This window comes from Aplidium turbinatum, chromosome 14, assembly GCF_918807975.1.
Source record: "Aplidium turbinatum chromosome 14, kaAplTurb1.1, whole genome shotgun sequence".
Classification (NCBI taxonomy): domain Eukaryota; kingdom Metazoa; phylum Chordata; class Ascidiacea; order Aplousobranchia; family Polyclinidae; genus Aplidium; species Aplidium turbinatum.
The window spans coordinates 295,200-315,956 of NC_137485.1; the positions used below are offsets into that span (position 1 = coordinate 295,200).

A 20,757-nucleotide genomic window follows, 5' to 3' on the forward strand; every position below is an offset into this window, starting at 1 on the left:
GTTGGATTAAGCCGAATATATTGCAAACACGAAGCTTCAAAACATTTTACTTGAGCATCAAGCCTATTCCATTGTTATGCAAATGTTAGACTACGCATAGCATTGAAAAACTACTGCACAATGACAGAATGAAATAACGAACACAACGGTTTACAACGAATCGATTGTCATTTGAAGTCGGCATAATAGACCACGATTGTTCTGGAGCACATGCGTAAAATATACATCTCATGGACCACAAGAGTACAACATACAGTTCATGGACCACATGCGTACAAGATACATCTCATGGGCCACAGGCGTACAACATACACCTCGTGGACCACAAGCGTACAAGATACAGTTCATGGATCACAAGCGTACAAGATACATCTCATGGACCACATGTGTACAACAGACAGCTCATGGACGACATGCGTACAACATACAGCTCATGGACGACATGCGTACAACATACAGCTTATGGGCCAGAGCGCTGGTCTTGGTATCTTCTTCTATGAGATCAGAGTCTGAAAGAATGTTTGTGGACGAAGCAAAGTTTTACTCCCAACGTTCACATACCTTTCAATACAAACTAAAACGGAAAATTTATATCCAAAAAAGGTTTGAAAGTTTTTGTGTTTAGAACATACTTTAGCAAAACTAACACTAGAAAATAAAAGGTTTGGATGCCTGGAATGTTAGACTTATTTTTGGGTAAATCTAGGGCACTGATTTTAAAAATGTAAAACATTTCTCCTGTTATCTCTAGTTTTAAGATGAAAGTATTCCCAGTGACGCTGGACTTCGCCTGGTTTTCAACAAGACCAGATTGTATTTAAACTTTTCAAGGAATGTTGTTTGCACAACGTCAACATAATGATATATCAATGATATCTTAACAACTCAAAGCAGTGAAAGAAATCATAAACTCAAAAAATTAGTAAAGGTATCAGGTTGATAAGGTCCATACATGATCAAAAAATTCCATTTTTAGAAAAATTTTCAAATATGTAGATTTAGGGTAGTTTCTTTGCAGACCTCAACGATAAACGGCTGTAGCGGACGCTGCTTTCAGCATATCCACCCATACACAGCCATCAGTGGGATGGCAACATTCCTGGGCAAAGCCGGCAAGGAATGATAAGACACGAGGTCGATTACGCTGCTGTATTGTTTACTAACTCAACTCAGAAGATCAATGCTTGCTCACAACGTAATTGTTTATAGTTTTAATCTTCGATCCAGCAACACAGAAAGTAAAGGAAAACACCAGAATCATTAAAGCTCCACCACCAACAACTGGATACGAAATGTTGTCGCTGCTACATTAACAATAAACTGATCCAAACGTCATCCTGGCAGTGCCAAAAATAGAAAACAGTAGCAACAACGAAACCGATATATTGCTTTAGAATTACCAAGACTGATTTCTTGATACTAGTTTTAAGTTCTGACTTTCGATATTGCATTCAACTGATTTCCGTATTGAAAGAACCGACTTTTCATATTGAACAAAAACTCAACGAACTGATTTTACACGTTGCAAAACTCTCCAAAAGACTAATTTTCACATAACAAAAGACTGATTTTCACATAGCAAACGATTGATTTTCACATAGCAAACGATTGATTTTCACATAGCAAACGACTGATTGATTTAAAATCATGAGCTAAACTTCTTTAAGAAGGTACTAGTGTGGGATTGCGAGTTTTACATACGATCACACAACGCAACACGACTGCAAATCTACATAACGATGAACCAAGGTAGGAATTCGGCATAGTGAAGTTGATTACTGAAGTTGAATTCCCGATTACTGAATTGCATTCCCGAGACGTGCAGTTATGCGCTCAAGGCGGAGCCTTCTGGACAATTCTAGTGACATGTACGTGTGACGTCAGAGACGACAGAGCTCTCTAGCGCTACAGACACCCCCGCAAGAAGGAAAACGGTCTGGCCGTTTGACTTCTGATGAGATGTTTGCAGCATGAAATGAAACAGGCGAGGCACAAAATGCGTATTATAACATAGACCCACGGTGAACAACAAGACGGGGTCGGATCCCCTCCGCACGGCGCGAGCGCTAACAGTTCCTCTGATTCCGGGGAGCGGCTGGTCGGCTCTCGATTGGTTGAAGCAGAGGTCTCGTGCGGTGGACATCCGGCTACGATGATTTCTAATTAACACAAAAAGGGTGGAGAGTTACAATGACAAACACAATTTAATCACTACGGTTATCACTAATCAATCACAGGTGAACACTGACGATGCAGATAATGTTAATATGCAGTACACGACGACTAAGTTGTGAAAATTGATGAAGTACGTCAGAGGGCACAGAGCGCACTCTCTCTACGACACGGAGGGACAGTCCGGACAACGGCCGTGCGAAGCAGTCGCACAAATCGCCACACACCGCGGCGCGAGAGCAAAGCGTCATGACAGCAGGATGGGTATTCTAACCAAACGGGGAAGGTGAAAAAATGGACAAACGTTTAAATGAAACCAGACCAGGACTGTAGTGTCAGCAGACAACCAGGGGAAGTGACGAGGCTTGAAGTACCTAGCCTCACGACAACCTGCAAACATGGGAACTGAAAGATAGATGGGATGAATGGATGCAGTTTTACGTCATGCCCAGGACGAAGAAATGGTTAAGATAAATCATAGTCTTTCAAGTATGCGGGTGCAACGATGTTCTTACCGGCACGGGAGACGACGGAACTGCAATGGCGCTCGCCAACGTCCACAAGCGGAGTCCCGGAGCATTGCGCATATTCATGTTCTACGGTGGGGCTAGGTCCAGTCTGAGGCGAGAGCGCCTCCGAGTTTTCTATTCCTACTATGGGGTGAAGCACCGCGGCTTTAAGTCTGTCGATCGATACTGTATCAGCCCTGCCCTTGATGCTCAGGGTGAAATACTTATCACTGCGGTTGAGGATGAGATACGGTCCTTGATATGACCGTTGCAGGCTGCTCAACACTCTGTCCGTTCGGACGAACGCATGCGTACATGATAGCAGGGCGTCGTCTAGAAAGGTGGCTTGCTTGTTGGGATGCCTAGGGCGAGTGTAGCGAAGTGTTTGCATGAAGTATGACAGGTTCTGAGCATACAGTGAGTGTTGAACGTCCTCCCCGTCACGAGCATCGAAGAATTCGCCGGGAAGCCTTAGTGAAGTGCCCATAGTCATTTGCGCGGCGAAACAGGATAGGTCTTCCTTCAGCGCAGAAGATGAAGGCATTTATCTGTGGGCAACTTAAGCAGTCAGATACGACATTATCTTCACCCTTTATGTACTGTAGATCAGACGTGAATTCCGAGATATAAGAGAAATGTCGAGACTGCCTACCTGTAGCATGTGCCAGCGTACCCTTGAAGGCAGTGATGAGAGGTTTGTGATCCGTGAATATGGCGAACTTACGACCTTCCAGGAAGTACCTAAAGTGCCTTAAGGCGAGGTATACTGCTAACAACTCACGGTCGAATGTAGAATAGCGTCTCTGAGTATTATCCAGACATTTGGAAAAGAAAGTAATGGGCTTCTGTTTACCATCGATTTGCTGTTGGACCACGGCACCGACAGCAGTGGAAGATGCATCTACGACGAGAGAGGTCGCGGCGCCGGGGGCTGGATACGCTAACAATGAAATGCTCTTTAAGCCTTCCTTCGACCTGTCGAAGGCTGAGATTGCATCATCGGTCCAGGGTATCAGTTTCTGACCGGATAGCTTAGGAGTTAAGATGCCGTGTAGCGGCTGCAAGAGCCGTGCACAGTCGGGAATGAATTTACGGTAGAAGTTCACCATGCCAAGATACCTCCTGAGCTGCCCTGCCTGTAGTGGGCGCTGAAACTTCTGGATTGCTTCCACCTTGCCAGAAAGGGGTTGAATGCCTTCAGAGTTGACCTCATGACCTAAGAATTTTACCTTCGGAACACCAAACACACATTTTTCCTTATTGAGAATGAGCCCGTAATGAATCAAGCGTCGAAAAACTGCCCTCAGGTGGATCACATGTTCTTCTTTATTTTTGGAGAAGATTAACACATCATCGACATAGCAAAACACGAAGTTCAATCCACGCAAGACCTCGTTCATGAAGCGTTGAAACGTTTGGCTAGCATTACACAGACCCATGCTCAATTTACAAAATTCGAAGCCGCCAATAGGCGTAACGATGGCCGTTTTTGGAATGTCCCATTCGGCGACACGAATTTGATGGTAAGACTTGAACAAATCCAGACTAGAGAAGATGGTAGAGCCATGCAACGCGTCGACGAAGTCATGCAAGAAGGGTAGCGGATAAGTGTCACGCCGGGTCTGACGGTTGAGATTTCTATAGTCCCCCGTGATGCGGTAGCGACCTGTGTCCCATTTTGGGACCATGTGAACAGGGGAGGCCCAGGGAGAATTGGAAGGGCGAATGACACCCAGATCTAAGAGGTGCTGTATCTCCTCGCGCAGATGTATTAACTTTTCGGGCGATAACCTGCGCACGCGTGACGCTGTGGGAGGACCAGAAGTGAGAATATGATGACACGTTTCATGTTTAGACGGACGATGATAGTTTTCCAGAGCAAAAACCTTCGGGAACTCGACGTTTAAGAATGCGTAGGCGCCTAGCTCGGCAACATTGGAGTCCTTGCCTTTCGGTCCGCTAGAGGGTGCGGTGTGTCGCACATGATTAGCATAGTTATCACGATTCGGCATACTCAGGCGCCTATTAGGAATGTCAATGGACAGGCCAAAATGCAACAAAAAGTCTTATGCCTATTATGGGTACAGGCAGATCAGCGAGCTTAAAAGTCCATTCAAATTCGACGGGTAGGCCAAGTGAGAGCCGCTTGCGCACGCTGCCGAACACCTGAATGAGCGAGCCGTTCACAGCGGTAAGAACACTAGAGGGTTTAGCACGATTAAAGGAACGACAGGGAAGTATACTTAGGCTACTGCCAGTGTCAATAAGAAAAGTTAGATTCGTGTGCGGGTCGTAGAGCCGAAACATCGCGGCGGAGTTTAAGTTGATGGTCCCCACTTCGCCCGCTCTGCTGAAGTGGGACCCGATACGTTTTTTGCTCCTTCCCAGTTGCAAGGAGGGGCGCAGCGACGGGCCCTAGGACCAAACCTATCGTGATAGAAACAGAGTGAAGGGCGACCTCGAAGATTGTCACGTGAGGGCGTGGGCCTCCGAGCGGCGAGAAAGGGGGACGCCCGACATTCAGGCGTCCTGAAGCTCCCAGAAATCTCACTACCAGAAGAGTTCATCCTGCGATCGAATGACTGTACAGACTCAGACAATGCGGAGACACGCCTATCCAAAGATTGATTAATGTCTGCCTGCGAGGAAAGACTGCGTGAACCCTGTACAACGGCATCATCGCCGCTTGAAATTTTAACTATTTCATCCGCTCGGCGCGCCAACGTCTCCAAATCATCACCCGCATGCGCGGCTAGAATGCACCTAACGTCAGTCGGTAACTTACCCAAAAACAACTCACGCAACAAGGATGTATTTCCTCTAGCAGCACTACCCAAAAGTCGTCTTATTTTAGGTAAATGAGTCGATGGTCTTTCGGCTCCGAGAGGAGTCTTGTGGAACAAGGCACTCACACGGTCTCCATCCATGAGACCAAACTCGCGCAGGAGGGCCCGTTTAAGCATGGCATAGGGGTCGTCACAACCGTCACGGTCGACGACGTCGTCGGCGACCCTATGCAATTGCTGCTCGTTGAGCGCCTGTATAACTAAGTCATATCGTTCGTCGGTATTATCAATGGCCCTATTTCTGAAAAAGCTTTCGACTAACTCAATCCAAAGGGATACGTCCGTCTCAAAGAACCTCGACAACGACATGCCATAGGGCCTGGGGTGCCTGCAGACACCACAATCCAGTGTCTGAAGGGAGTCGTCCGGACGGGGGCGAAACACATCGTCATCGCTGCTGTGAAGACGCCCCGATCGCGCGCCACGAGTAAGGCGACGAGCAAGGACGACAACGACGAGGGAAATAAAAAGGCTTAAGGCTACTACGATAATGTAAAAAGAGTATTCAAACATCATGAATTAATGTTACTTAACTTGAATCCCACGGCGTCGTCGTCGAAGGAACGTCTGATGAAAGGCATGCTTGTTATAATCCGTGATATAATCCAGAATAATCCAGTAATCAGTTCACATTCAGTCAATTCACAATTAAGTCAAGTGATTAATTCACAGTGAGATCACGTCGTTACAGCTCACAGTTAGCAAAACGAATCACGTCGGGGTCACCAGAAATATGTAGCGGACGCTGCTTTCAGCATATCCACCCATACACAGCCATCAGTGGGATGGCAACATTCCTGGGCAAAGCCGGCAAGGAATGATAGGACACGAGGTCGATTACGCTGCTATATTGTTTACTAACTCAACTCAGAAGATCAATGCTTGCTCACAACGTAATTGTTTATAGTTTTAATCTTCGATCCAGCAACACAGAAAGTAAAGGAAAACACCGGAATCATTAAAACTCCACCACCAACAACTGGATACGAAATGTTGTCGCTGCTACATTAACAATAAACTGATTCAAACGTCATCCTGGCAGTGCCAAAAATAAAAAACAGTAGCAACAACGAAACCGATATATTGCTTTAGAATTACCAAGACTGATTTCTTGATACTGGTTTTAAGTTCTGACTTTCGATATTGCATTCAACTGATTTTCATATTGAAAGAACCGACTTTTCATATTGAACAAAAACTCAACGAACTGATTTTACATGTTGCAAAACTCTCCAAGAGACTAATTTTCACATAACAAAAGACTGATTTTCACATAGCAAACGATTGATTTTCACATAGCAAACGACTGATTTTCACATAGCAAACGACTGATTGATTTAAAATCATGAGCTAAACTTCTTTAAGAAGGTACTAGTGTGGGATTGCGAGTTTTACATACGATCACACAACGCAACACGACTGCAAATCTACATAACGATGAACCAAGGTAGGAATTCGGCATAGTGAAGTTGATTACTGAAGTTGAATTCCCGATTACTGAATTGCATTCCCGAGACGTGCAGTTATGCGCTCAAGGCGGAGCCTTCTGGACAATTCTAGTGACGTGTACGTGTGACGTCAGAGACGACAGAGCTCTCTAGCGCTACACGGCCATCATTTTGATCTAGAAACCGTTGTGGCGATTGTTAATCGAGTGTGGTAAATGCGAACACAAATGAATTGCAATAACAGGAAGAATGTGCCCACTCTGACGTAGAACCGACAAGAAGTCTTCTTCCTCATTCAATTGAAGTTAATGTTCTTATGTCCAACGACTAGCCAGAGCTAACAAAAGTATCTAATGAACCTGACATTTGGTTGGGTGTTACAGGATGGGTTAGCTCGATATACATTTGAGAGAGTATCAGCCATTCAACGTGCAGGAAGGAAAAACATAAATCTACAAAATAAATCTTTGAAACGTTGGCATACCGTACCATGAGTAGGCTACTGGTTGGAAATAGCCTATGTGTAAATTTAAAAATGGTGAACATTTCTTTTACAATAAATTTTTTTTACAATTTTACAAAATTACCCATGTTTTCCCTGTGTTGTGAGACTGCAAGGGCTCAATAGAAATAAAGCCCACCAGCTGCTAGAAAATGGTAAACCAACAAAGAAAATCTCAAGACAGAAAATCAAGAATGTGGAATATACTGAAAATACTGGTTTAACAACACCCTTCTCACCAAACGAACTTAAGACAGGTATTGATACTCTCAAAAATGGCAAAGCTATTGGACTAGACGGCATTTTCACTGAAGAAATAAAACATTTTGGTCCTTTGGCTAGAAAGTGGCTTCTAAAACTGTTCAATTGTTGCATGACAAAGAAACACATCCCAAAGATCTGGTTGAAAGCACGGATCATTGCTCTTCTGAAACCTGGAAAAGATCCATCTCCAGCAAAAAGCTTCAGACCAATTTCATTACTGTGTCACCTTTACAAATTGTTCGAGAGGTTAATTCTTGGCCGACTATCACCTTCTGTTGAACCACACCTAATTCCCCAACAAGCTGGCTTTCGGCGTGGAAAGTCAACAACAGGTCAATTGCTGTGTCTAACGCAACATATTGAAGACGGATTCCAGAAAGGTATGATTACTGGTGCTGCATTTGTTGATCTATCTTCGGCTTATGACACAGTTAACCATCGTCTCCTGCTGAAAAAGATCTTGCAGATGTTCAAAGATGCTACAGTAACAAAGCTTATAGCAACGTTTACTCCACAACAGACGATTCCAAGTTATCCTGAATTCAAAAACAAGCCGCTGGCATCATCAACGGAATGGACTTCCTCAAGGAAGTGTACTAGCACCGTTACTGTATAACATATACACCAACGATCAGCCGATAGATCAACACACTAAGCGGTTTATATACGCCGATGATCTTTGCATAACATCACAAGAAAATACCTTTGTTGCTATAGAACAAAACCTCACAAAGTCGCTCGAGAAGTTAACACAATATCACACCAACAATCCCCTCAAAGCTAACCCTTCAAAGACACAAGTATGTTCTTTCCACCTAAAAAACAGAGAAGCTACAAGGACCCTCAAAATCTCCTGGTCGGGAGCAGAGCTGGAACATTGCCCTAACCCCGTCTACCTTGGAGTGACACTGGACCGTACTCTCAGCTACAAAAAGCACATTGAAAACACAAAGGCTAAGGTTAACACCAGAAAAAATATCCTAAGGAAGCTTACCAACTCTGGGTGGGGCACCAATCCACAAACCTTCAGAATGACCGCATTGGCTTTGTGCTACTCCACAGCAGAATATGCATGCCCTGTTTGGAACAGGTCCTGTCACTCATCGAAGCTTAACTCGGTACTCAATCATTCTTGTCGTCTTATTACTGGGTGTTTGAAGCCCGCAAATACCAACAAATGTTATCTGCTTGCTGGTATTGCACCACCACACGTAAGAAGAGACGATAACATTCAAGCTGAAAGGCTAAAACAAACATGTGATGAAAAACATCCTTTATATGGAAAAACTGCTCCACAAAGCCGGTCGAAATCAGGAAAAATCTTCCTAACACACGTTCAGCCACTAACCTCAACAAAAAAAGAAACAAGACTTAAGCAATGGAAACAACAATTCGAAAATGACCCATCATACACTGAAATGAAGATCCCACCATCAGAGTCCCTCCCCCCAGGAGCAAACGCTCCTTAGGCAAAGTGGAAAACATTAAATCGACTCCGAACCGGTGTTGGACGTACTAAGTCTGCAATGGTGGAGTTGGGCTACGACATGGGCCCTGTTGCATGTATTTGTGGCACCGAGGCCCAAACAGCGGACCACCTTCTTGTTTGCCCTCGGCTTGCCACCCGGTGCAGTAGGTGGGACCTGTCAGTGTATAACTCCGTTGCGGAAGAATGTGTCGATCTGTGGTGTATCAACGAACTTTAGAAGAATCGATAGAAGAAGAATATAAATAAAAGTATTGAGTAAAACTTTGTTTATGAACCACTACTTGCCAGAAAGAAAATCTTCCCATATATCAGGCAGCTGATAAATAATTTCAAGACAGTCTATAAGGTACAAAGAAACCACAATTAACTGCTTGCAACGTGTTTGTGGTGGCTGTTGAATGATTTTGAAAAACTCAAAGGGTAAGCAATTTATCTGAACTTGTAGACCACATGATATACTTTAGGAGTCTTAATAGCAACATGAATATTTGAATATATCTTTACAGGCATGAAGATTATATTCCAAATAACCTTGATAGGTTAAGATTGCGCGAAAAACAATGTAGGTTATTGTTTTTCGCGTACAATAATGTTTTTCGTGCTATAACTGTAGTGTACAGTGTACAGTACAAGCATTTTTCAGATTTTTCAATAATTGAACTAAGGCACCAGCAGACGGGTCAATGCCACAATGGTGGCTGTTAAAGCAACAAAGAAAATGACCTGATTGAAGCAGTCTCGAAAAAGACAAATGATGTTGTATAGACCTTAAAGAACTGATATTTTCGCATTTCTCTTTGCGTTTATGACGTCTTTAGGTGGTTTGCATTGTCTAAAGCAGGGTTTCCCAAAGTGGGGTCCGCGGACCCCTGGGGGTCTGCAAAGACTCCACAGGGGGTCCCTGACGATATGACAAAATGGCGAAAACAGGCTTGACATTGTACGGTACCGTACTTCCATTGTCGCAGATGAATGCCGCCGTGATTTGTAACTAAAATGAATTATTTAATGAATGTCAGGCCGTGTCAATCTTAAATATTTGAAATGAATTAGTACGTCTTGGTAATTGCTCTACCTTAAAAATTGCATTCGGCGTCTATGATGCAACAATTAAACGTACGGTGTATAGCAGTCGGGAATGTTTGCTATATAGCTACAAGGCTAAACTGTTTTTCGGTTAGCTACCTGTAGGTCTATGCAGTCCGAGCATTAAAATAGATAACCCCATAGGTGGTAAGGTTATGAAGTTCTGAAGTTTCAATTTTTGTTCGAATTGGCCTTAGGCCTAGCTTAATAATTCAAAATAAAATAAAAATAATAGATAAAAACATAGAAATAACTCAATGCGAAAGGGCGGTGTTTAGGTAGAAGAGCAGCAGTAGCGAAGGAACGATAGAATAGTAACGAATCGAAGTTATCAGATAATTCATTTGTGTTAACTTTTAGTAGAATGGCAAAGGTGGCACTGCAGCTGACAACATTTTTTACAAATATATTTCTGCGCAGCTTTTTCTCCTGTAGTCTATAAAGTCAATAGGCCTACAACAATTGAGGCTAAGCGATAGCCTGTTGCAAAAGTTTGTGCAGAAATAAATTTGTCAAACATGTACCGGTAGTCAGCTGCAGTGCCACCTCTGCGATTTTTCTAATATCCTGACTGACACGGATATTTTTTTTCTGTTTTTAAATTTTAGTGTTATAGTTCAAATCTTATGGATAAATTTTTGAAGCGAAAGGATAAGTCGAATGATTCGGAATGTGAAGCCCAGCAATCTCAGGATGCTTCATCCCGGAAGACGAAGAGACAAAAAGTTCGAACATACGATGAGGAGTATCTTAAGCTCGAGTTTATTGAATGTCCTTCAGATGTTACTAAGCCTCAGTGTTTAATATGCTACAAAACATTGTCGAATGAATGTATGAAACCAGCCAAGTTAAAGCGGCATTTGATGGCTCAACATCCTGAGCTAGCTGGAAAGCCACAGGCTTTTTTTGACAGAACGAAGAAAGAATATTTAAAGCAAAAAGAAACTTTTACACAATCTTTGGTGTCGAACGAAAAATTAATGAAAGCATCTTATTTAGTGGCGCTAAGGGTGGCTCGAGCCAAGAAAGCTCACACAATTGCGGAAAATTTAATTCTTCCAGCAGCAATTGACATGTGTGAAGTAGTTTTAGACGGCAAATGTGCAGCCAAGCTTAAAGAAATTCCATTGTCAAACAACACGATTTCAAGAAGAATCGATGAACTTTCGAATGACATAAAAGCACAGCTGCTTGAAAGACTGAATCAAACTAATTTTGCAATCCAATTGGATGAAAGTACGGACATTGCCAGCCAAGCACATCTCTTGGTTTAACTGTGTCTTTGGCAGGACACTTAAAGGCATGCCTGAAGGTGGACACGAAGATTGGCCTCCTTGCCTTCCCGTCCACTTAATCTAAATCTTCAACCACCAGGTGTAAGCCTGGATACGACAAACAAAAAAAAAAAACATTTGGAATTGCTTTCTGTACATTTTACGAAGTACTTTTTAAAAGAGACATATGAGAATTTTGACTGGATTTTAAACCCTTTTGTTGTTGCAAAAACTGATCTGTCAGGACGCAAAGAAGAAGAATTGGCTGAATTGTTATCTGACCGAACTTTAATGATTAGTTTCAATCAAAAACCTCTTGTATCTTTCTAGTTAAGTGTTGAGAACGAATATCCACTGCTCTCACAAAAGGCTACCCAAATGTTATTACCTTTTGCCACTACCTACATGTGTGAGACAGCATTTTCAGCTCTTACAAATATGAAGACAAAATACCGGTCCAGACTTATCGTAGACTCTGAATTGCAAGTTTGCTTGTCACAAATTGCTCCAAGAATTGACAAGTTGTGCAGTAAGAAGCAATCACATCCATCCCATTGATGTTGTCATTTCGATTAATAAACATGATTCAGTGTTACTTGTTTTTATTTGTATTAACATTTATCGCTGGTTAGGCGGAAAATTGATGCGACATAAGATTGGGGTCCGCGAAAAAACACTTTGACAAATAGGGGTCCATTGCTCAAAAAGTTTGGGAAACCCTGGTCTAAAGTACTTCTAGTACCCAACTACATTGATACTTTGCAGATAACACACTTTTAAAAAGTTTGAAAGAATTCTGACCTCGTTGATGTACATGTGAAAACTAAGCAAAATTTGACGACACAGGGCCATACCATGTCTCAAAAAGTATGATTGGTTGGAAAAATTGAGTTCACTTTCGGCATCAGCACACCAGACATATTCCAAAACACATGTTTTATATCGCATTCTAAGATCTTTAGTTTCGTTTCGATGCTTAACAAACGAAGTTTACAAACTTTCTTCACTCACAAAGTTCATTAAAACAAGACGTGAATTGCACTGATTGCTCATTGCATCGTTATATACAGACACACAATATTAAGCAGGATGGTTTTAAATTTGTCTTGTTTTTAGTAAATCAAATTATTAACCAACCATCAAGAGACAATCATAAACATCGCTATAGTCAATTAAACTTAAAAGCAACAATAAGTTTATAGGCAAGTATTTCAAAGTAACATCGAAGAATTGTCAATAAAGCAGCTAATCTGCTAGTTCATACCAACATTAGGTGCTGGCAAACAAACACAAAATATGAAAACAACTTAACTTCTCCAAGACACTCTGCAATTCTCACCACAGTCATCACCCGGGACATAAGCCCAGATAGGGAAACAAGAAGTAAACAATTTATCAATGTTTGTTGTTAGAGGCTCCGGGACCGAGGGTTTATTCTTTTACCACCCCGGGTTTTCATCTCAAGTGTTCAAACACTGGGCATGATCCAATATATAATAAAATACAAAAAACACAGGTGAACTTAAATGGAATCAAAAATGAGCTGTAACACCTGCAAGATAATAATATACATTAACCCGACAAAGCAAAGCGAATGGCATTGTACGATAGTACAGCAATTCAAGATGTGAAATATCTCACATAATTATTATCCGAAAGGATCTGGAATCTTCGATGAATTCTAGAACTCTGTAGAATGATGATTTCCTAGTGCTATGGTCGATAATACTTTGTTCGCGCAGGTTCGATTCCTGGAAATGCTGACAAAAATGGCAGTTTTACTCCTGTGCTACGTAAGATGAGAAGAAAAACTAAAATTAAACAAAACATGAACTGCATCAAAAATTTCATTGAGACATAATTGCATTTAAAATTAATTATGTTTTGCTGCATTTATAGAAAAGATCTTTTGCAGTGAAAGTCGTTAAAGTTTAACGATATTTAATTTTGACTGGAGGGTGATCAACATGTTCATGTGATTTGTTGCTCATGAACTTTGCATTTGCTGCATTTGGATGCGAATCACTGACGGAATCTCCTTTATCTTTCTTGCTAGAAACGACGAGTATATCCACGGGTTCACTGCGCTGTTGATCGGGATGAGAAAGATGGCAGTTATCGGGTAAGCCATGCCTGGTATTTCAACTCCACCAAACGACAGGAAGGTCATAATGCAAATAGGAATCCAACACAAGAAGTCGGTGATCATAATGTGCATGATTGTTCCCGATAAGTCTTTGCTTCTTTTGGCTTGTGCTTGACCGACGGTGTTGACATTGCCTTGTTTACCTGCAACTATAACAATAATATTAGTAAAATATTACTTCGAACATGAATGTTGATTAAACAAATAAACAAAAAGCAAAATACAAAATACAACGCAGCTTTCATAAGTTGAAACATTGCTTGTAAAATTAAAGCAACGAGGAATAATAATGAATTAAATCTATGCTCATTGATCATGCTAGTAGGTCCGGGTTCGGTTCCAGGTCGGGTCATACCAAAGAGTTAAAAACTGCACCAATTGTATTCTTTCTTGTGTGAAGTAGAGGGAACAAATTGGGTCACAATGTCATTGCAAATTTAATTCAAAACTGAAAAGATTGCACTCCTCAAATAACCATGAAGGTTGTAGAACGACAACAAATATACAATACCCTCGTTATTATTCACAGCGCCAGCATATTACCTTCGTTCTTTTGGTAACTTGCAAAGTAAAAAAGCAGCAGGTAAACAATGAACATGTAGAAGAATGCTGCAAAATTCATCATTAAGATCCCAAACGAATAGATGAATGCGGGTTCGTTTGAATCACCGTAATATCTGATCAATATGAAAACACAGGTGAGCAGACCATCGAAAATAGAAACAGCGAGATATTTCAGTAATTGTTTCTTTTGTGGAATCTCATCACACGATGTAGAATAGTTATTTCAGGTCTAGCATTCCAAATCGTATTTTGTCGTTTTATGGTTCTTCTAATAACGCTATTAGATATGAAATAACAAAAAAAGTTTGTCGAAAACTAAAACAATGTATTTTCTTAACACATCAAGATGCTGATTGAATTAATCGGTAGCCACTTTAACAAGTGGAAATTCTGCCACTGCGAATGACTACAATGCAACCGCCAACCAATCAGAACATGTTATAAGAGGCTATCGTCCAATTGTGACCCTTCTAGCACTCATCCAGAGAGTTAATGCTTGTTTTGAACTTTATTTGGTAATTACAGAAGAAAAAGAGCAATAGCAGTGGTGGGAATCGAACCCGCGTCAATGAAATGATTACTTTCTAGCCCTAACCCCTAAGCCAACCAGCTGACAAAAATTCCATCACTTAATTTGCTTTCTATCATCTTCTTTTCGCCATTTTTTACGTCACTTAAACCGTAGCATGATTGGTTGGCGGTTTCATTCTAGTCAAGTTTAGTGGCAGAATTTCGACTTGTTAAAGTGGCTACCGAATTAATCTGCCATGGTGCTACAAGTGCACCTGCGTGATGAAGAATATATTTGTATGAGCCTCAAAATATTGTAGCAAAATGAATTCGTCAGTACGCCAAATGGTTAATTGTTTTGTGACATTCCAAAGAAAGTGTCAGGCATGAAAATTAATTGTTTGTGGGTTATCATGGAAACGGCGACTAATGACACCGGGTGGGTATTTCTAATCTGCAGGTCGCTGCAGCAGACGGAGTGTTTTGAACGATAGACAATATGAACATTAGACAATTGTCTCTATGAACCAGCTGACTGGACTGGAGCAATCAGCCAGTCAGCATTCTAGTAGTCAGTAGGGTGGGTCGATTTCTCCGTTTATCATATAAATTTGAACATAGGTGCCACTTTACCTTCTAAACATTTCCTCAAAGTTTAAAATCGTTTTGTGCACAGCAACCCATTACCCCAATGACTCCCTGTTTCTATAACAGGGTTGCCAGATTGGGCGAAAAGTTGCGGAAATTTGTCATTTTATCTCATTTTTTCTCCCAGTCCGGCAATCCTGCGCAGTGAGCGAACTTCTAATAGTTGTGCGGTTTAACACGCCACAAAAACACTTTGTGAAATTGACTCTTTATCTGATTCATCCGATAATGATCCGAGTTTCATGGAGAGTGTCTCAACAAGTAGTGCCTACAATACCATCCCAATCCCTTGTGTTGCAAGGGAAGCCCATCAAAAGATGGCTTCTGACGAAACAGTTGCTGCTATTGCCACTGCTACTTTGCAGGATGTGTTAGGAAAATATTTCTCCACAGACATCATTATTGACCCAGGGAAAGTGAGACATAGCCGAGTCAAGAGGCGTACTGGATTGAAACCGACCCAACATGTCGTCAATAATTTAATATCGCTCTATTTTGATAGGAGAAAGGATGAATCATATTATGTCTTTGATGATTACCACCACAGGAGAAAAATAAAAGAATACCATTACGTTTTACTGACACAACCTGGTGACATCTACATCTCTCATGTCACAACACCAAGTGGTCGTTCAGTTGACATTATAAAATGTATGATCGACGAGAATGTGAACATGGATGGAACTCGAATAACAGGTTGTGACGGGACAGCAGTGAACACTGGTAATCGTAATGGAGCAATTGCTAGAATAGAAGATCATATCCATTATGAAGTTCAGTGGAATATATCTTTGCCTATGCTGCCCATCAATGAGTTACCATTGAAGCATCTAATTGGATTATTTGGAAAGACAGCTGGTCCAGAAACATTTATTGGTGAAATTGGCGATATTCTGTGGTCAAACCTTATAGCCTTGGAGATCGCATTGTTTGATAAAATTGAAACTCCCCATTTGCCAAAATTGGACAATTCAAAGATCTAAGCACAAACCAGATGTACCTTTTGGAAATCTGCCATGCAATCAGTTCTGGGGAATGCTCTGAAACACTCTTACACTGAGATCCTGGGAAATATAATCATTCACAGCACAAATCGAATGTGCCGCTATTATGTTAGTCAAACCCATCTATCAGAAGCTGTTATGACATTGACACGATTCATTGCAACTGTATGTGGGCCTGTATGATTCTCCACTAAGATGGCCACAGATATCAGCGATGCTCCAGCAGTAGGCTACTTTTTCTTATGACACAACTCAGTCGTGGAATTGAGCCAGTAGAAGTGCAGTCTGTCATCGACAAATCGATCAAGCAAAATTGTTATGCAGCTCACCCCGAAAACTTGCTATATGCCATGTTTCATGACAATAGACCTTCCATTCGTGGAGTAGCTGTTAGGCGAATTCCGAAAGCACGAAAGCTTTCATCTACAATACTTTGAAGATTCCATCGCCCTGCTGATCAACTTAATTTTAATGCGATGGATTATATTAATATGATCGACTGGACACAGATTGAGGTAACTAATGATCTAACTTAAGAACTAAGGGTAAGGATGACCTTTGGGATGCAATAAAGTCAGTCTCAGTAAAGTCGTCATACACACCACAGACTCAAGCCGTTGAAAGAATAATTCGTGTAGTCGCTGAGGTCAATCTCAAAAAACTGTCGGAAAAGAGAAAAGGAACTCTATGAGTCATTCTATCTCAGATGCAAGGAAGCAGCGGCCTATATTTGAATCAAAGAAAAACTGTGTTGTTTAGTTTAACATCCAGGTGTGGCTTCAACTCATTACATTTCAATTGTGTTTCATTTTCACCGTAGCCTACCTATTGAATATAATTTACCGTGAAGTAGAAAGTTGTATTTTTCCATACCACCTGGGTTAAGTGGTTAGGAGCACACCATCACATTGAAATTTTAACGCTTTATTTAGTATTGCAAGCCTCACCTAAATACCGATTTATGTGACAATCCGACAATTTTATGTGAAAATCGACCCACTAGTCAGCCAGAAAGTGGATTCTTGCTTTGAACCATGTTAGATAATTACAGAAGAAAAAAGTGAATACTGAAAAGCTTGGGTGTTCATCAGGACAATCCTCGTTTCTAACGTTCATGTGATGAAAGCTAAAGTAAACAGGTTGATTTATTACTTCACTGACGTTTCGCGCACCATAACAATGCGCATCCTCAGAACAAATAACATACAAAATAAAATTTACAAACTTAAATAGAAAGAAAAAAAGGAAGAAAAAATAGTAATAGCAGGGCTGGGAATAGAACCCACGCCATCAAATGACTATTCCCTAGCTCAAACCCTCTAGGCCGCTCTGGCGACGTCGAAACTCATTTAATTTACGTTCTAACGTATATGACTCGAATGACTGCAATCAGCTGATTTAAATCTTGCCTTCTGATTGGTTAATAAACCTCATCCCCTGCAGCGACCTGCAAGTTATATATATGCTAACCGTGGACATCGCTATAATAGCATCTGGACTGGAAGGCAAACCCTAGACCTCATCTTGGACAGCAAACAGGATTGCCATCTTGGCAATTTTAATGCCAAATTTTAGAAACTGAACATTTTAAATAGACCAACTACGCTTTGTTATTTAAACTATTTACAATGCTGAAAAAAAAATTAAAAATAGCCAATAATATATTAAAATGTCAACTTCAAAGTAGTCTGCCAAACACATTAAAACAACGTTTAAATTTCTAAAATTTTGCGGTAAAACCTCTAATATGGCAATCCTGTTTGCTGTCTATGATAACGCCTAGCGTTTGGTATCCAGTCCAGATGCTGTTGTAGCGACGCTTTAACAGAGGACAATTTGCCGCATGAACCAGCTGATTGCAGTCATTGTGACCCTTCTAGCACTCGGCCAGAGAGTAAGTTGATTGTTGATTTGAACTTTATTTGGTAATTAAAGAAGAAAAATAATGGCAGTGGTTGGAATCGAACCCACGCCATTGAAACCATTATTCCCTAGCCCTAATCCTCTAGTCCACGCTGGCGACGGCGAAACGTTCAATTTATTTATTTTCCAACGTACATGAGTCGCATGACTGCAATGAACGGATTTAAACTTTGCCTTCTGATTGGTTAATAACCTCACCTGCTGCAGCGACCTACAGATAACGAATACGCACCCCGGATATCCGATTACGTTTTCATCACAAAATTATAAAATGTTCAAAGAATAAATGAATATAGTTTACGAGTGCGCTAAATGTGTAATATATCCAAAAAAAGTAATTTTGCAAAGTGCACAATATTAAATCTTGATCATTATGGTGCCAGGTCACATGTTTTGATTGTTTACAGCGCTTTCAGGGTTTTGTGATTCTCATACGTTTCATTCCATTTCAACAAACACCAACAAAAAGACAAATCTGTTTAGATTTATAAACGTAAGAAAAACAACATTCCACCAAGAAAAATCAATCGAATTGAAATTAATTAAAACCAAAAAACAAAACAAAAATTAAAGTGAATTTTAGAAGTATTTTGTTTTGAACATTTAGCTGCTCAGGAAAAGTGTTTAAAACTTCACCACTTACCTTGGTAAGCAAACTCCATCTGTGCTGTAATATCCAAATGATCCAAATGTGGTTTTGTTTGAATCCTCGCAATAATAAGGAACAACTAAGGACTTGTTGAATATATTGCAAAAGCTTGGAATGGACAGAGATGTGACTTTTGGAATGTTTCGTCTTTCACCAGGAAGCTTGTTTGCTGTTTCAATCAAATCCTTTAGTTGCTTTGTACTAACAGACTGTGGTATGTAAGGTTGATCTATGACAATTTCAGTTGCCAGGTTGTTGGAGATTGATGGGAAAGTTGGAATAACAGCAAGCAGTATTGACAAGACCCACAAGCATCCGATTATGGAACTGAGACGCCTCCAACTCATGAACTTAGCTTTGAAAGGTTTCCTAACTATATACAATCGATATGATGACATCACAATCAACATGCAAACCGACATCTGACTTGAAACTACAGCAAGGACACCAGCAAACACACATTGATTGCTGAGTAACCAATTTCGTCTCTTCTGACAATAAGATCCGGCATATTCAACAGATTTTGAAGCAATAAATAGAAGATAGAAGCCCATCAGGAAATCAGACACTGCTAAGTTAAGGAGCATGATATTGAAACATAGACCAGCTGTACTTGAAGAAACATTTGCGTTTCGATTGGCTTCACCAATGTCCACAGATGTTTTGATGATTACAATCAAGTTTCCCACCACCGCTGATATCATGATAATCCACAAAGCAACATAAAAGAATGTGTTTCCAATAAGTTCGGTTTGTGATGAAATACTTGAGCTTGTGACAATACATTCGTCCGTGTAATCGCCACAATCAAAAGCTCCATCAAACACTTTATGAGTTGGAAGAAATCTTTTTTTGTTGTCGCAATAAAAATGCGTCAAGGATGAACAATTCAACTCATCGACCAAATTGTCGCAATCTTTCACTAAGTTGCATCTGTGAGTATAAGGTGGTAAATACAAAGTGTGTTTTGAATTCAATCTTTTCTTTATGCGAAATATTGCCCATGGCAATATTGCCCGTGGCAGTATTGCCCGTGGCAGTATTGCCCATGGCAGTATTGCGCCTAGCAGTTTTACGCATAGAAGTATTGCGCATGGCAATAACAGCAAAGACAAAAGCGCATTCTAGGAACATTAACATACAAAAACAAAACAAACTATTCTAAGTAAAAGCAAGACACTTAACGGCAAGTCAAAATAAATGAGATCCGCAGATTCGATGATTAAATGTTTTTCACTGCTTCCAGCTTCCTGTTGTGCTTCATGTGTAATCGTAGGGTCAGTATTTTGTCACAATGGACAATGAATTTCTCTCATTGGACGGTATACAATGAGAGAAATTCATCCTCCTGTAGGAGTAACAATCTTGCAGCTAAACGTTGAAGGCCTTACCAAAGCCAAATGCAACATCTTGGAACAGTCGGCAGCCGTGGCCGAGTGGTTAGCGCGTTGGGCTCGCAGTCGAGAAACTGCATGTTCGACTCTAGCCACCCGCACTTGCTGTTGTTTCTCTGGGCAAGAAACTTTATGATAATTGCCTCTACCCAGTGATCGATTTCGAGTAATGGGTAGTACCAAATTTAAATCATAAATAGAGTAGACAACCAGAAACAGACATTGCCGTCGGCTGCAGAGTGGTTCAGGTGTATGTCGAAAGGCGTACACCGATGCATAGCGCTCAAGTCCGCTTTCCGCAATGCAGGATAAATATAAACAAACAAAAA

At 41.0% G+C, this 20,757-nt stretch overlaps 2 protein-coding genes across 2 annotated transcripts; one reads left to right on the plus strand and one right to left on the minus strand.

The window, feature by feature from the left end:
- Positions 1-10,942: 10,942 nt before the first annotated feature.
- Positions 10,943-11,590, plus strand: LOC145783565 (protein FAM200B-like). Its single transcript, XM_082595462.1, has one exon. The coding sequence runs from the start codon at positions 10,943-10,945 to the stop codon at positions 11,588-11,590; it is 648 nt and encodes a 215-aa protein (XP_082451588.1).
- Positions 11,591-12,241: 651 nt separating this feature from the next.
- LOC145783488 (G-protein coupled receptor GRL101-like) lies at positions 12,242-19,920 on the minus strand. The gene is made up of 3 exons (XM_082595375.1): positions 19,029-19,920; positions 14,280-14,413; positions 12,242-13,885 (listed from the first exon to the last, which is right to left on the minus strand). Exons 1-3 carry the CDS (start codon positions 19,736-19,738, stop codon positions 13,578-13,580), a joined length of 1,152 nt encoding a protein of 383 aa, XP_082451501.1. The 5' UTR covers positions 19,739-19,920; the 3' UTR covers positions 12,242-13,577.
- Positions 19,921-20,757: the final 837 nt, after the last annotated feature.